At 45.2% G+C, this 18252-nt stretch overlaps 1 protein-coding gene across 3 annotated transcripts in view; it reads right to left on the bottom strand.

The window, feature by feature from the left end:
* Positions 1 to 18252, bottom strand: part of colec10 (collectin sub-family member 10 (C-type lectin)) — a 72616-nt gene that overhangs the window by 25467 nt on the left and 28897 nt on the right. For all 3 annotated transcript variants that reach the window (XM_068032192.1, XM_068032193.1, XM_068032194.1), the window contains exon 3: positions 4483 to 4554. In XM_068032192.1, the coding sequence (XP_067888293.1) occupies positions 4483 to 4554 (72 nt within the window). The remainder of the gene's footprint in view (positions 1 to 4482; positions 4555 to 18252) is intronic.

Here is an 18252-nt window from a genome sequence, read left to right as displayed (position 1 = left end):
AAAATGGTACTTCATTGCATACTTTATGTGACCAATCAAATTGGAGTTTGTTATATTTGTTAGCAGGCAATAAGAATGAAAAGGAGAGTTCTTCTTATTTGGGTGAAATGTCCTTGCACCTTGGATGAAAGAAATAATCTAGTGCAACTTATGCCAAAATTGTGTAAGGAGTCAAATGTACAAAGCTATGTACAGCTTTTCACAGTCAAATTATTTAATCTTTAAAAGACATGCAGATGTACTTGAGTAGAGCGTCAATATCATTAAACTGATCTTTGATTAGTTAAGTGTCTTTAAGTAATATTGTTTAATATAAAGCTTAAGGTACAAAAAACAGGTTGTAGTTCGGATGCGCTAAGACTGAAAAATGCAATTTTGACTTAACATTTGAGAAAAGTCTAAGAGTGTAATTTTAATCTAACCAGCACAGTGGGAAATTGACTGACTGGATTGGCCATCAGATTTGTAGCCCATCTGATGTTATATTGCATTGATGGAAAGTAGCAATAGATGTGGTGTAAAACAGACGACTGGTTTGATGTCGTCAGTTTCCCGCCAGATGGGTTAGGTTAAAGGAACCCATTATAATTTAAACCCCACAAACATAGTTGTCTGCACTTCCTCCTTTACAGTAACAGTGAATGGCACCTCTGCTTAGGGACCAGGACTCAATTCTGTAGCAGGGGTGAGATCAGTGATATCACAAACTTATTCTTCAATGTTTCCAGTAGTGTTGCGGCACCCTTGGTAGTGATGATTTGGTAATTAATGCCCTGATTATGACTCTGGCCAGGCATTGTGCTTGCGGGGACCGAAGCTGAGAGGAAACTATCCATGCCTCCCACCCCAGAGCGTGAGGCCCAAGTGGTTTTAACTCCCAGGACTCACTTACATTAACCAACACTACCCTGAGGAACTCCTGCAGCAATGTCCTGGGCCTGAGATGATTGACCTCCAGCAACCACAACCATCTTCCTTTGCGCTAGGTATAACCAGGAGTCATAATCTTGTACACCTCCATCAAATTTTCCCTCCGCCTCCATTGCTCCAAGGAGAACAAACCCAGCATCTGCAATCTAACCTTGTAACTAAAATTCCTCATCTATGGAACCATTCTGGTAAACCTCCTCTGCACCCTCTCAAGGATCCTCACATCCTTCCTAAAGTGTGGTGACCAGGATTGGGCACAATACTCAAATTGTGGCCTAACCAGTGTTTTATAAATGTTCTGCATAATTTCCATGCTTTTGTACTTAATACCTTTATTTCTGAAGCCCAAGATCCCATATGCTTTTCTAACTACTCTCTCAATATGTCCTGCCAGCTTCAAATAGCAATGCACAGTTCCATAGAGTTTTTCATAACCTCAGGACATCCTAAAGCACATTACAGCCACTGAAGTACTTTTTGAAGTATAGTCATTTTTATAATGTGGGAAACAAGGCAGCCAATTTGTAAACAGCAAGGTCCCACAAACGGAATGAGATATATCACCAGATACATTCTTTTGGCGATGTTGGGTGAATGAGAAATATTGGCCAGAACACCAGGGAGAGTTCCACTGCTCAGCTTCGAAATAGTGCCATGGGATATTTTATGTCAAGCTGAGAGAGAAGATGGGTCTTTGGATTAACATCCCATCTAAAATGTCTCAATGCACCTCCGACAGTGCGTTGCTTTCTCAGTACTGTACTGGAATGTCAGCCTAGATTTTGTGCTCAAGTCCCTGGAGTAGACATGACCTTCTGACTCAGAGGCAAGAGTGCTACCATTGAGCCACAGCTGACACTGCTGAGTTAGAAAGATGACATTCCTTTGATATTTATTTATTGACCACTGACGGGGCATCCTGTTTGTCTATTATACTAAAACTGATACTCATTAATGGGAAACTTTTTGTTGCAGAAATAAATTTCCTTTCACTATCATTATCAGTGAATTCCAATTAAGTGACTGTCAAAGGTAATCCGGTTAGTAAGGAATAGCTTTGCGTATTTACAAATAACAATACTGACTGCAGCTAGCATGATTACTTGAATTGGTCTCATTTATGGGAATAAGGAACAAAATGTGAATCAAGCTTTAGAATTCATTGAAGTTTACAACTTTTGCCAGCTATTTCTCTTTTCTTTTGGCAGTGAATGATAGTAAATTTTTGTCACTGCTAGATAATGGTGCCTAAGGGGTGATATCCTCACTTTATGCTGACAGTTGAGACTGTCAACCATCAAACATGTTGGAAATTCACTCATGCACTGCGCTCAATTTTCCAATCATTTCTGATGTGACACTAACGGGCGAGGCTCCTGGCTGCCAACATGATGGTGAAAAATTACCCTTCTAACATTGGCATGAAATACTCCTCGGTCAAATCAGCGTAGCTAGCTTCAGAGTAAACTTCCCCTGGTCTACCACAGAAAAGTGTCTGAACTCAAATCTCTTAAGAGTCATGGCTTTCAGGATTGAGAGTCCCAGTGAACAGTCAGCACACTGACCGATTACCCACAGGACAGAATTCAAATTTATCCAGATTGGTGGAATTGAAGTTACCTTTCTCTTTACCTATAAAGTTCCTAAGTGAAATTAACTTACTAATGGGCAAGCAAGCTCATGGCAATCTTACTTAGACAGGATGACTAGTATCAGAACTGGTGTCGTATGTAGTGCACATCAGGAGAGGGAAAGAGTTAAGGTAATTTATAGGAGTCAGTATCCAAAGAATCTTTCCCTGTACTAACCCATGCAACATGGGTGCTTGATGGTGAAATCAGTGTGAATCTAATCTGGCAGTAAAACAGTAAATGTTTTTTTTCAGTTAATCCTGTAGAGAACAGGCTGGCTCTTCCTTTGTATACTTCCTGAAAAAAATTTGTGACACTGTGTAAAAATGAATATGACTTTGGAACAAGTCAGTGGATTTATAGGCATTAAGTGAAAGGAAAGTGTACAGGAGGACCAAGCAAACAAGCACATCTAGTATGCCAAAAGGAATTTAGAAAACCAATAAATAGGAAAGGATTGGTATTGCTTGGCTGTTCTAGGGGCAGATCTTGTGTGTGACAGGACTTTCTCCCACCCTCACACCCCTTACCTGTTCCCCTGACGCTGGCCTATATCCCAGGAATACAGGTGTTAAAATATTTTGCCTGGGTGTTGCTGCCATTAGTGGCATAGCTGAGCTACCCACCTTGGCTGGTGAGGCAGAGGATCGTGGAAGGTGGGGAGGGGGGAAAGAAAATCACTGCGTTGTCTCTGTGATCAATTGTATTGTAACAGCCTTAATGTTTAACTCACCTAAGTCCTCTAGGAATACTGGATGCTATTGTTGAAAATATTTCACTTTCACCCAGCATCGTTAAGGCACAAATGACAAGGGAGGATAACATAAGGGTTTCTGCCCAATTTTGCATCCCTGCTCCCCCCGTAATGGTTACACTGGCTTCCCAGCATTATAAAAATTGAAATACACGGAAGATGATGCTAATCAGTTGGTTGTTGAAGAATTCATATGTAAAATGGTTGCTCAGCATAACCTGGAAGAAAATTCAGCCCTAAATTTCAGAAAGGAAAATGAATGTGTGACAAATTCGAGACACAGCAAAAGAAAGTACGAAAAGATGGATAGTAGCAAAGCAAAAAGAGAAACAAGGAAGTGGGAACCAAGGAGAGAGACACAAACCTGAGAAAAGAAGATAGATCAACAGCAGGTAGGGAAGACGATGGCCCATTGAGAATCATAGTAAAAGAAAGAATGAACCAAAAGTGACAGCTAGATGGAACCTGATCGCACTGAGAAATCAGCTGAAGCTGAGAGTGCAGGAGAGGAAGCAGCAAAGATCCTTCAATACGAAAAGGAGAAAGCCAGAATATAAGACAGTGAGCGCCTGTAGTGAACCTTGGTGCAGGTGGAGAGAGTCTGAAAGATCACTGAGTGTAGGAGGAATACCTGATTCCTAAGGATATCAGAGAAAGGCTGAGAAGCTGATGCTGCAGTGAGAGATAATGTAGCTAGAACTTGTCCAAGTTTAAGAACCAGGCCATTTACTGAGTCATCAGACATGGTTAAAATCTATGTTAATTGAGATACAGCCCTGGAGCTAAAGTTCTAGAGAGAGGGTTACTGAAGAGTGTGTAGCTTTGTATGATATGCTGTAAATGTAAACTGTGCTGAAGTATGTTGAGAGTTGACCCTGTTTCTGTGATCTGCAGCAATGTCATCCAAACCCGCCTGTGAATAGCTATTGTTTTGCAATATTACCACTATCTGGTTCTTGATCAGCAGATATTAAAGATATCAGTAATTGCAAGTTAAAATGTTCCTACAGATTATAGAGTCATAGAGTTATACAGCACAGAAACAGGCCCTTTGGCCCTTCTTGTCTGTGCTGGCCATCAAGCACCAATCTATTCTAATTCCATTTTCCAGCACTTGGCCCATAGCCATTATAGCTGTGGTATATTTCTGTCTACCATGCACCATACCTTTTGGTCCAGGTGGACCTAGTTTTCCTGTTTTCCCAGGTTCACCGGAGTCGCCCATTTCGCCCTGTTCACCTTTCAAAACAGAAAACAATCATCAGATGCAGGTTTTGCTAATTCAGAAGTTTTCTTTCCAGCTTTCTACTGTTTAAATATTATATCCTTGAAACAGAAGCATTGCTCCTATTTTCACAATACATGTACCGTTTTCATAACATGGTATTTCCAAATGTGATTTTTGTGTTTTTCTAACTGTTACAAAATAGAATTATCTTCCAATTATACTGAAATGTGATGTTGTCTTTGAGAAACTAATTATTTTGTATTAATATCACAGGTCGCGCTGGGCATTGGCTGCAGTGTAACTACAACTGGTATGGAGCTGGCTTTTCTTACTTAAATGTACATTTTGCTACTTGTTCTACAGTATTTAAGTTTGTAGTATTAGAAAGGAGCTAATTCTGCTTTCAAATTTGACGTCAGTCAGAGGCTGCTCTTTCTTATTGCTTTGCTACCAGTCTCCCCTTTTATATTTTTTATGTTTTCCTTGATTTTGAAAGCAATGTGGATGGGCTGTATTCCTGTGGCTGCCTAATTACAAGACAGACAAAAGTGCTCCGGATGCTGCACTCAGGTCCCAAATGAGATGGCAGCTTTGAATCATACAAACAAGTTGTCTCATGCTAGTTAGACTGGGGGAGTATTTATGCTCACAGTTGCCCATATCATAAGTTTCCAATATTGCCACTGTCAAAAGGGAAAGGTGCAAAGCATGGAAAAGTAATAATCCTCTAGAAGGAAAAGGAACTTATCAGCAGGTAGATATAACTTTATAGAGCGGTGTAACTTGCAGACCTCCAAACACAAGCAACCCAACCTCCATACAGCTGACAGTAATGGGTCCTATCATCAATCCTTGGACCCCTTTTGGACATCTGTTGGACAAGGGAGTTTGGGAAATGTGGTGCTCGGCAGCCATTTGGAAAGGATTTGGAATGTTTTCCAAGTAAGCAGCCTTTGGGTCTTCCAGGCACACAGACTATTTGGAAATTCGGTAAAGAGGCAATAAAGGTCTGTAGTGCATAGCCAATGGAAGAAATTGGGGGGAAAATTCGATTAGGTCCTTTTAGGCACAGAGATTACAATTTGCCATCTGCCCACACCCATTCACTTTGAGGCAAGGCAGCTTGCTAACCTTGTGCTGCCTCATTTCCATGATTTCTGCTTGCAACCCAGATCAACCTGTGCTGCTGCCTGACTGCATACACAACAGAGGTCCTAACAGCATGTGAGGCTAGCATATGTTCCAGCTCACCTCCAGCTCTTAAAGGCATATACCCATCTTAAAGGAAGGCTGCACCAAATGACAGGAGGCCACTGCTGACTGTCACTGCTGCAACAGGAGAGAAGGGAAATGGAGCACCAGAGCAGGGAGAAGGCTCCTTGGCTCACAAATGCAGCCTGAGAATCTTTAGTCATGGAGATGAACAGGAGGAGAGATGCCATGTTTCTGTAGGGCGCCTGGAGGCCCTCAAGGTCAGCCCTCCAAAGGGATTAGGCGGCCAGGGAGGTCAGCTTCTGGAGTCTAGCCCCGATGACCTGGCAGCAGTGCCGGAAGAAGTTTAATGACCTCACATGGGTGGTCAAAGTCAGTGAATGCATCTTCGCATTACATCTCCTACCCATTGCACCATGCTGCTCGATGCACCACACCCCCCATTACTCACCCATCACCAGTCCCTGGCACTCTGGACTCAGGCCTAACATTCAGATGTTGCACCTCATCCTCACACATCTTCCAATAACACTAGCCTCACGCCCACCTCTCATTGCCTCCAAATATCTCCAGCTATTCAGCTGTGGCAGGCACATCATCCAAGCACAGTGCAACACAATCACTGACACTCTATCCTCAATCTTGCAGGACAAGGTGGCATGAAATACCAGGGAGCAACAGAGAACTGATGGGGGCTATGTATGCCTTCATCTCCTGAGCCCTACAGAGAAAATGGTGCTCTGCATCACGGGGTCGGCTGTGACAGAGGCTGTAGCATCTGATGTTACTGAGAGAATTCAGGATTATGCCCCTTCTCAACTCCCACCTCACCCTCACCCTGCTGTATGGCATGAAGTGCAGGCTACAGATGGCATGACTGTGGACCTCTTTCTTTCCTCCCCACCAGCACCCGCATCCCCCTCACTCCAACCCTCCCCTTCTGATTTTATGTTTCAGATACCGAAGAACTGTCACCTGGCCAGCCACAGCACACCCAGGAGGAAAAGAGATAGCTGCACCAGACCTCCGAGAAAGAGGCACCGCCACTTGATCTAACACTTGCAGCTATCAGCTCAGATACTGGTACAGCTCATACCTCAGAGGCTAGTATTTCTCTGTATTATTACCTGAACCACGAGCAAATTGGTGTAGGGTAAATAAGTTTAAAGAGTTAAATGCTTGGCTCAAAGATTGGTATGGGGGAAGTGAGTTTTGATTCATGGGGCACTGGCACCAGTGCTGGGGTAAGTGGGAACTGTATAGTTAGCACGGTCTTCATCTGAACCATGCTGGGACCAGTGTTCTAGTGAGTCATATAACTAGGGCAGTAGAGAGGGCTTCAAACTAAATAGTGTGGGTGAGGGATCAAGTGTGGGAAGATATGATAATTTAAAGAGAGATCAGAAGACAAGAGATCAAAGTAGCAATAAGGGAGTTGATAATCTGAGTGAAAAAGCCCTTCAAAACACTCCCTCAGGGGATGCTGAGACCAAGTGGGCCCACATCAGAGACGCCATCGATGACTCAGCAATGACCACCTATGGCAAACGTGCGAAGAGGAATGCAGACTGGTTTCAATCTCACTTTGAAGAGCTGGAACCTGTCATAGCCGCTAAGCACATTGCACTGCTGAACTACAAGAAAGCCCCCAGTGAGTTAACATCTGTAGCACTTAAAGCACTGCACAAAGAACAGCCAGGCACTGTGCAAATGACTACTGGCAACACCTATGCAGTCGTATTCAGCTGGCCTCCGACACCAGAAACATCAGAGGAATATATGATGGCATTAAAAGAGCTTTTGAGCCAACCATCAAGAAGATCGCCCCCCTCAAATCTAAATCAGAGGACACAATCACTGACCAACGCAAGTAAATAGACCGCTGGGTGGAGCACTACCTAGAACTGTACTCCAGGGAAAATGTTGTCACTTAGACTGCCCTCAATGCAGCCCAGTCTCTGCCCGTCATGGATGAGCTGGACGAACAGCCAACAAAATCGGAACTCACTGATGCCATTGATTCTCTAGCCAGCGGAAAAGCCCCTGGGAAGGACGGCATTACCCCTGAAATAATCAAGCCTGCTGTACTTACAGCACTCTATGAACTGCTTTGCCTGTGCTGGGACGAGGGAGCAGTACCACAGGACATGCGCGATGTCAATATTATCACCCTCTATTAGAACAAGGGTGACCGCGGTGACTGCAACAACGACCGTGGAATCTCCCTGCTCAGCATAGTGGGGAAAGTCTTCGCTCAAGTCGCTTTAAACAGGCTCCAGAAGCTGGCTGAGCACGTCTACCCTGAGGCACAGTGTAGCTTTCGAGCAGAGAGATCCACCATTGACATGCTGTTCTCCCTTCGCCAGCTACAGGAGAAATGCCGCGAACAACTGATGCCCCTCTACATTGCTTTCATTGATCTCACCAAAGCCTTTGACCTCATCAGCAGACGTGGTCTCTTCAGACTACTAGAAAAGATCGGATGTCCACCAAAGCTACCAAGTATCATCACCTCTTTCCATGACAATATGAAAGGCACAATTCAGCATAGCGGTGCCTCATCAGACCCCTTTCCTATCCTGAGTGGCGTGAAACAGGGCTGTGTTCTCGCACCTACACTGTTTGGGATCTTCTTCTCCCTGCTGCTCTCACATGCGTTCAAGTCTTCAGAAGAAGGAATTTTCCTCCACACAAGATCAGGTGGCAGATTGTTCAACCTTGCCTGTCTTAGAGCGAAGACCAAAGTACGGAAAGTCCTCATCATGGACCTCCTCTTTGCTGACGATGCTGCATTAACATCTCACACTGAACAGTGTCTGCAGAGTCTCATCGACAGGTTTGCGGCTGCCTGCAATGAATTTGGCCTAACCATCAGCCTCAAGAAAACGAACATCATGGGACAGGACGTCAGAAATGCTCCATCCATCAATATTGGCGACCACGCTCTGGAAGTGGTTCAAGAGTTCACCTACCTAGGCTCAACTATCACCAGTAAACTGTCTCTAGATGCAGAAATCAACAAGCGCATGGGAAAGGCTTCCACTGCTATGTCCAGACTGGCCAAGAGAGTGTGGGAAAATGGCGCACTAACACAGAACACAAAGGTCTGAGTGTTTCAAGCCTGTGTCCTCAGTACATTGCTCTACGGCAGCGAGGCCTGGACAACATATGTCAGCCAAGAGCGACATCTCAACTCATTCCATCTTCGCTGCCTCCGGAGAATCCTTGGCATCAGGTGGCAGGATCGTATCTCCAACACAGAAGTCCTCGAGGCGGCCAACATCCCCAGCATATACACCCTACTGAGCCAGCGGTGCTTGAGATGGCTTGGCCATGTGAGCCGCATGGAAGATGGCAGGATCCCCAAGGACGCATTGTACAGCGAGCTCATCACTGGCATCACACCCACCGGCCGTCCATGTCTCCGCTTTAAAGATGTCTGCAAACGCGACATGAAGTCCTGTGACATTGATCACAAGTCGTGGGAGTCAGTTGCCGTGATCGCCAGAGCTGGCGGGCAGCCATAAAGGTGGGGCTAAAGTGTGGCGAGTCAAAGAGATTTGGCAGTTGGCAGAAAAAAAGACAGAAGCGCAAGGCGAGAACCAACTGTGTAACAGCCCCGACAACCAATTTTATCTGGAGCAGCTGTGGAAGAGTCTGTCACTCTAGAATTGGCCTTTATAACCACTCCAGGCACTGCTTCACAAACCACTGACCACCTCCAGGCACTTACCCATTGTCTCTCGAGACAAGGAGGCCAAAGAAGAAGAAGAATATGAGTGTGGCAGGAAGGGACAGAGAGTACAAATCTAGGAGTGCACCACCAGATAAGGCGAGAGGTTGTGAAAATAAGAAAAAAAGACAGAATTAAAGGCACTCCATCTGAATGCCCACAGCATTCACAACAAGGTAGATGGATTGACAACACAAATATAAGTAAACAGGTATGACCTAATTGCCATTTATGAGATGTGGCTGCAGGGTGACCTAGGCAGGGAACTGAATGTTTAACGGTATTTGACATTTAAGAAGGATAGCCAAAACGAAAAGGAAGTGGGGTAGTACTGTTAATAATGGATGAGATCAGTACATTAGTGAGAGAGGACCTTAGATTGAAGGATCAAGATGTAGATTCAGTGATTAGCACAGGCATTCAGTACACATGTACCTACCAAGTTAGTGAAATAATGCATCAAATCAGCTGGAATGACGCCACAATCAGACCCTTCCTTTTGTTGCTGGTGTATGTGTGATATGCCCATACTAGCACCCTGCCCAGTATGCAGTGCCAAGCGGGACGTGCCTGGAGTGGCCAGCAGTGTGGCCCGCACCATTTTATTGCTTTGGGGCTTGTGTAACACTGGCACCAGAGACACTACGGAGCCCAAAGTCACAGCCAAAATTTCTGAACAGCAGATATTGAAATGTGGAAAAGTCCCATCAATTATTGAGCATTAATTTATCAAGATTGCAAACCTTCAATAAGTAATTTGAGTTAAAAATTCTTTAAAACTAATGATTTTTGTAAAGTTTTTGGATTGTGGATTGTTCGGGATGGATTTCCAAATGGGGTCGGGAACCTGACACCCAGATGATTTCTGGATCACCCACCCCCCCATCCCCCACCACCGCACCTCAGCTGCGCTGCTTTCGCAATGTGATCTTCAAGTGCTAATGCACTGATTGAGCAGGAGGACAGTTCGGCACCCAATTAGTGCCGCAAGTGCCTCCAGGAGATGGGAGCTGCCTGCCTGGTGCCAGCGACAAAGGCAGGTGGCAGACATGTTGGGGCTGCCACTGCCTTGCCAAGGAGAGCAGGCAGCTCCTCAGAGGGCCAGCAGAATGAACAGGTGAGGCAGTGGTTCCATAATAAAAAAAAAGTCCCGCACTGGACCCAGCACAAGAACCCAGAGAAATTTTATCCTCAAAAAGCAAAGTTAACCCCCTGCCCGCTGCAAGCCGGACTGCTGTGCACTATTGTTCCCCAGACTGGTGGAGCTCACTGCATTTCTCTTTGAAGATTCTGGTGCAGACCCCGTCTTCCCTGTTAACAAGCTCTTAAAGGAGCTGAATGGGTCCGTAATTCGAAGCGAGCAGCTACCCCGTTCCCTCCCTGCTGCCCTCACATTAAAAATTGTGGACTACCTCGGAACCATCAGGTTCTGGATATGACCTGCAGAACTGTGATTTTCAAATTGCATTCGCACCAGATCCCAACTCCACAGCTCTTTCAAAATCTGGCCTTTAGACTCTGGAGGAGGTTATTTGTGTTAACGTAGTTAGGCAACAAAGCAGTCTACTTGGAAATGCAATAAACTCCCACAGGAAGGAACAAAGACCTAGAGTCAGAGAGTCATACAGTTTAATCAAATGATGATATTGTTTGAACTGAGACAGGGGAATTCCTGTTGATGTAAATTGAACGTCTCCTTGTCAGAAGATGAAACGTCCAAACTGTAGTTCATGTATCTGAAGTAGCTGGTAAGTTCATTCTAATAACTAGTTTCTAGCTTTGACTCTGACTCAACGCCACAAGTATATTCAATTTGCCAATACCATAAAGCACAGATAACACCGTAGCCTGTATTGGTGCTTAGAAGATTCCCTGTTCCATGAATGCTGGCTCTAAGTTTATCAGTACATCAATTTGCCAATACTACTTAGCCTACAGACTGCCGTAAAGATTTGCTGTTTATAAGCTGACACCAGCCACCTCAAGCTGATAAACCAGAGCTGAAAATTGGCATAGTTTGTCTCAACAACAATCACAGAATAATTATGGCGCAGGAGGCCATTTGGCCCATCATGTCTGCATCAGCTCTCCTAACGAGCATTTCACCTAGTGTCACTCCCCCTGCCTTCTCCTCGTAACCCTGCATATTCTTCCTTTGCAGATAACAGTCTAATTCCTTTTGAATGTCTCGATCGAACCTGCCTCTACTACACTCTCAGGCAGTGCATTCCAGACCTTCAGTTCCTCCGGATAGTATCCTAGGCCCAACCATCTTCAGCTGCTTCATCAATGACCTTCCTTCAATCATAAAGTCAGACGTGGGGATGTTCGCTGATGATTGCACAATGTTCAGCACCATTCTTGACTCCTCAGATACTGAAGCAGTCCGTGTAGAAATGCAGCAAGACCTGGACAGTATCTAGGCTTGGGCTGATAAGTGGCAAGTAACATTCGCACCACACAAATGCCAGGCAATGACCATCTCCAACAAGAGAGAATCTAACCATCTCCCCTTGATATTCAATGGCATTATGATCGCTGAATCCCCCACTATCAACATCCTAGGGGCTGCCATTGACCAGAAACTGAACTGGAGTAGTCATATAAATACTGTGGCTACAAGAGCAGGTCAGAGGCTGGGAATCCTGCAGCAAGTAACTCACCTCCTGACTCCCCAAAACCTGTCCACCATCTACAAGGCACAAATCAGGAATGTGATGGAATACTCTCCACTTGCCTGGATGGCTGCAGCTCCACCAACACTCAAGAAGCTCGACACCATCCAGGAAAAGCAGCCCGTTTGATTGTCACCCCATCCACAAACATTCACTCCCTCCACCACCAACGCACAGTGGCAGCAGTGTGTACCATCTACAAGATGCACTGCAGCAATGCCCCAAGGCTCCTTCGACAGCACCTTCCAAACCCACAACCTCTACCACCTAGAAGAACAAGGGCAGCTGATGAATGGGAACACCACCACCTGCAAGTTCCCCTCCAAGTCACACACCATCCTGACTTGGAACTATATCATCATTCTTTCACTGTTGCTGGATCAAAATCCTGGAACTCCCTTCTCAACAGCACTGTAGGTGTACCTACTCCACATGTACTGCAGCGGTTCAATAAGGCAGCGCATCACCACCTTCTCAAGGACAATTAGCGATGGGCAATGAATGCTGACATAGCCAGCGATGCTCACATCCCATGAATGCATAAAAAAACACATGCTGTGTGAAAAAGTTTTTCCTCATGTCGCTTTTGCTTCTTTTACCACTTACCTTAAATCTGTGCCCTCTCGTTCTCGATCCTTTCATGAGTGGGAACAGTTTATCCCTATCTATTCTGTCCAGACCACTCATGATTTTGAATGAGGGACTGTTCCCATGTCAGCATTGAGTGGCAGTGGACCTGCATCAATGCTCTGCTCAGGTTTTCTGACATAATCCTGCTCTGTGGGTACTTGAGGTTCTGGAAGCAGTGGCTCTTGTTAGTGTAGCTACTGAAAAGATAGATTTTCTGTAATTCTGCAGTTACTTCTGCATTACAAAGTAAACCAATCTCATTGGATCAAGCCTTCACTAAAATTATAACTGGCCACAAAAGGGTCTGCAGCAAGAAGATAGCTTCTACACTTCAAACAGATACTCCAAGTGACTAAAATTAGGTAAAAAGAAAGAAAACAAAACTTGCATTTATTTAGCGCCTTTCATGATCTCTCAACATCCCAAAGTGCTGTACAGCCAATTAAGTACTTTTTGAAGTGTTGTCACTGTTGTAATGTAGGGAACACAGCAGCCAATTTACACATAGCAAGGTCTCACAAACAGCTGTAAGATAATGACCAGATCATCTGCTTTAGTGATGTTATTTTAAATTTAAGAAATGTGGAGGTGTTCTGAACCATCCATTTAAATAGAATAAATTTGAATTGATTTTTATTTTGGAGGAAGAAGATGGAAGTTCAATCCGGGCATCTTAAGTTGGGTCTGGTAGAAAATATGATAAACTAGTAGCTTTAAAGGTAATTCGAAAAGAAATTATGATCTGAGAGAAAGAGATCATGAGGGCTACCTATTCTTGGAAGAGCAACTATGCAAACATTGGGCTGGATTTTGTGCTTGAGGCAGGGCTCGTGGCACCAGACAGAAAAGGCAGGGCGAACCCCACCTCTGTCTCGAACCCCCACCCCGGGATCCCGCCTCCAAGAGCTACCGGCCAATCACAGGGCCAGCAGCTCAGTACAATCAGCAGCGCCACCGGAAGCTGTGGCCATTGCCGGTACAGTATATGCCTCAGACGCAGGCCCATTCTGGAACCCCTGAGAAGAGGTAGGTGAGGCTGGGTCACTGGTGCCAGTCTGGATGGCCCCGGTGAGGGGGTGTGGTCTTGCGGTCCAGAGGGAGGGGTGTCCTGGGGGATCAGTTGGTTCCCACAAAGGAGGGTCCCCCCCCCCCCTCAAGCCCACAGGGAGGGCGCCTCATTTTCCAAGGCGTCCTCTCTGCGCAGTGGAGGCCCTCCTGCCACTGGTAAAATCCCAGCAGCAGCAGGAAGAGGCCCATAATTGGCCCTTAACAGGCCACTTAAGGGCTTCAATTTGCCTCCGGGCAGGATGGCCGTCGTCAGCCTATCCCTTCCCCCGGTAAGATTGCTGGACAATGGGGAGGCGATGGGCCCTCCACCCCCACCTCCGATCCCATCTCGGAGAGGCCCATAAAATCCCATCTGAGTGTATATGAGGAATTTTATAGTGTTACGGAAGTGCTTCCATTTAAAAAAAATTTTTTGAGAACTTGTGTTAAAACTGAACATATTCCATGGATGTGTTTTTTTGTTTTACCAAGTTCACTGAAAGGATACTTGAGATGTTGTTTGAAAATAACCTGTGCTGGAAATCATGTGCTTTAAGCTCAATAAACAACAGAAACCTTAGTGACCTGGGGAAGATGTTTACAGAGAAGCCACATGTCAAGGTTTATAGAGGTCAGGAGGTTCACTTTCTGTTGGGGTGTGAATTGTTTTGAACACAGTTGGTGTTTTGCCTGCCAAGGAAAAAGAAACCACCCAGCTCACCTCTTTCTATACCTCTTTGAAGAAACCCTGCAAAGATTCAGTGTGGGAGAGCTAAAATCCCTGCTGCTATATCTCTCCTGAGAAGCTGGAAAAACCTGACAGATTAATTCTCAACGCCACCTGAAAATAACTGCTTTAGAAAAGATTGCAGTTACCTATCACTGTATACCCGGATGCTAGACCAAAAGGGTCAACTGATTTCCTTCCATATCTTTTTTTCTTCAAGAATTAGCAAGTATTTGGCCTAAGTATTATTTTTTGTCTTTTTTTGTAACATACCTCTGCAGAGAGAATTTCTGTATTTTTTCAGTGTGTGTATATGTGGGGGGGAATTTAAAAAGGGAACTTTCATATTTCAATCTGTGTTAATGCTTTGCTTTGTTACTGGATAAGTCTTGTTTGATAATAAACTGATCATTTTGTTGTTTATTAAAGAAACCTGGTTGGTGTATTTTATTCTGGAATAAAGAGTAGAGTATGTGATTGCTTGAATTGGTAACTGGGTAAATGTTTTTAAAATATATGTTGTGACCTGCGGAGAAGTCAGACTAGAAAAGACAGTGCACTCCTCCCACCTCCGTCATAACAACAGTCATGTAAAATTTGAAAGGGAGAAACTTATATTTATAGCAGTGTGACCTGAAGGAAGTCTGATTGTGAGTGTCAGCTCTTGTACTGTGAAACTCCAGTGGTAGATTGTGACATACCTTCAGTCAATGGTTTTTAAAGTTGAAACTCCTGAATCGTATTTTTTTTCTGGTGGAAATCTTCCAAGAAACAGTACTTACTTGCAAAGTGTCACACATTTTTAAAGGCAGATTCACTTCCTTTTAGTGGGCTAAATGGCTGTTTCTTTAAATTGAAATGACAGGATGTGAACTTAGGCCTAACAAACTACCTCAGTATGAAGCCTGGTTATTCACCTGAGCTGTAAACATGTATTTTAACTTGCTTGCCGATTGAAATTTAGGGATGTGTAATTTTTCTGTATGTTCTGAGTAGTTAAAGCCGGGTGGATCCAAGTTATGACTTGACTGGTTGGGGCTATGATATAGGAATTATGTTACTGATCAGAAAACAAATGCTTTCACCATATTCTAGAATGGCCTGAGGCTGAACTAATCTATGCTGTTAGCTGCCCCATGCAGTTACACAAGCAGAAATTTTTGGCTGTAAGCAATGATGGCAACTATTGTCAAAGCTATTCTGAGAATCTTGTCTCTGAGAAATTGTGTTCTTGGTAAGTTTTCGTTTTCATGGTAATACAGGATGTACTTATCTGGGACTTCTACCAAGAATTGTTATTTTTATAGTTTATCAGATCCGTATACTCTACATTGTGTGAAGTAGTTTGATACCTTACTATACATTCATTCATTAACAATAACAGTGCAACAAGGTAAGAATACAAAAGCAAAATACTGCAGAGGTGGAAATCAGAAATAAATGCACTGAGCACATAAATTACACAGGTACTGGTTCTAAAATAGTAAGGAGGTGAAACATGGGGCAAAATTGGATAGCCCCTGAAATTGGGCTGGTGATCGCAATGTGCGATTAATCTGCACCTGTTCAAAGTAATGCAGGCAGCATGTAAATTTCAAACTGCCAGCCAATTATAATGATTGCGGTTTGCAGCCCAGCACCGAATGCACTGTTGCATAGCTGCTTGCCTCAGCAGGGTTCTAAGTTAAGGCGACCACTTATGGTCTGGTGCATTCTGGTTGCAGCAGGGGCTGGAACTGGTTAAAGAAGAGTTGAAGATTAGGAAGAAGCTACAGAAATGGCTCAACAGGCTGGACAGTGTGCCACAAGGTTCTTGGATGCTGCACTGGAGACTCTGGCGCAGAAGCTGCACAGGAGGGGGGAGGTGACTTTCCTTCAGAAGGCCTTTCAGTGAGAGACTGAGAAGGTAGTGAAAGCAGGTAGCTGTTGTAGTCAATGTCAGCGGTCTAGCCTGAGGATCTGGATACTGTGGAGAAAGAAGTTTAATGACCTCACAAGAGTGGTCAAGATCAGTGAATGCACCTTCACATGTCATATACTGCTAACTGCACCACTAGCCTCACACACTGTTCCATTTAGTCACCCACCAACATCTTTGAACCACGATTGATACCTTACATTCATTGTCTTACCTCACCCTCGCACACCTAGCCCTGCTAGAAGCTGCACACATCTCACAGCTTGCACGTACTACCATGTGTTCAACTGTGGCAGGCACATCAACCAAACAAGATGGCACAATAATCAATGACAAGATGGCCCATAATAGCAGTAGCAGCTACCTAGCAGCAAGCAGGCATCGCTGCATGTGCTGACCCCATGGAGAAGATGGTGCAGCCATCACTGAGGCAGTGGCCAGTGGCGAGGCTGAAACCATCAAGGATGACAGTATGTTCCTGCCTAATCCACCTTCTCACATCCCACGTCACCATCATCCCAGAATCTGTTATGGTTTACAATCTGCAGATGATGTAACCTTTTGCTTTCATCCTTCCCTCACCCAAACCCTGCCCTCGTGACTTTATGCTTTTAGATACCCAAGAACTGCCACCAGGTCAGCCAGTGGTGCAGGAATTTGAAGCCCTAGATGAGGAAGAAACTGATGAGGAAGAAACACTGTCACTCGATCTGACACTAGCAGCCACCAGCTCAGATACCGGCACTTTCAGGCCTACAGTACTTTAAAGGGTAGTATGGAATTGAGATCTACACATGGTGGGCTGGGTTTTATGCAGCCAGCGTGGGTCCTGACACCTGGCCCAAAACAACGAAGGAAACCCACCTTGGCCATTTGGGTACCCCCGGCTGCATTTCACGGTGCTTAGGCAATTAACTGCCTGCCTCCAGGGTCCCCATCCTTTTAAGGACAGAGATCCCACCTCCAAAAGTGACTGGCCAATCAGAGGTCTGGCAGCTCAGCAGTCCCAGCAGCTCCACTGGGAATGGTAGCCACTGCTGGTACTGCAGCAGTCTCTTGAAGAAGAGCGGCTGTGGAGCCTGGACTGAAGGTAAGTGGGTGTGGGCTCGCTGGGACCACTCAAGCAGGTCCCAGAGAACAAGGGATGGGGGATGTGAGTTACTAAGAGCAGGGGGGTGGGGGTGAGTGATGCCACAGGGGAGGCCTTTGCAGCCAGGGGCCCTCCGTGGGCCACAGATTGCCCACAGAAGAGGGCCACCACAATCCCACACCGAGGCCTCCTTGAGTTACTGGGTGGTCTCAAATGCCGGAGGCACCCCTCACCGTTGGTAAAATACCAGCGGTGGTGGCAAGAGGCCCTTAAATAGCCATTAATTTGAAGGTGTCGGAAAAGCGTGCAGCAGTGCGCCCTGCACCTTGCCACACAATTTAATGGGACCCCTACCTCCCTAGAGGGACCATAAAATTCAGCCCAGTGAGTCACCGGGCACGAGTGGCCTCTGGCCAGGGCAGGGAGAAAGGATCACTTGGGTGTCAGCTACCCGGAAGGTGAGGTCACACACAGGTTCTGTTGCTGAGGACTTAGGTGAAAACCTCGATGGGGCTGCCTATAGAAAAAGGCTTAGAGACATGCACACAAAAATGCTAGGTGCATTGGCAGACCTGTCAGACAGCTGCTATCAATGTATAGGAGCTTGTCGGAGTCTGGCTTCAACTTGGTGCAACTTTGTGCAGATCCTGGAGCTCATCCTTTCTGGCATGAGAGCA

This window comes from Heterodontus francisci, chromosome 5, assembly GCF_036365525.1.
Source record: "Heterodontus francisci isolate sHetFra1 chromosome 5, sHetFra1.hap1, whole genome shotgun sequence".
NCBI classification, from domain to species: Eukaryota; Metazoa; Chordata; class Chondrichthyes; order Heterodontiformes; family Heterodontidae; genus Heterodontus; species Heterodontus francisci.
This window is presented reverse-complemented; position numbering and strand designations above follow the sequence as displayed.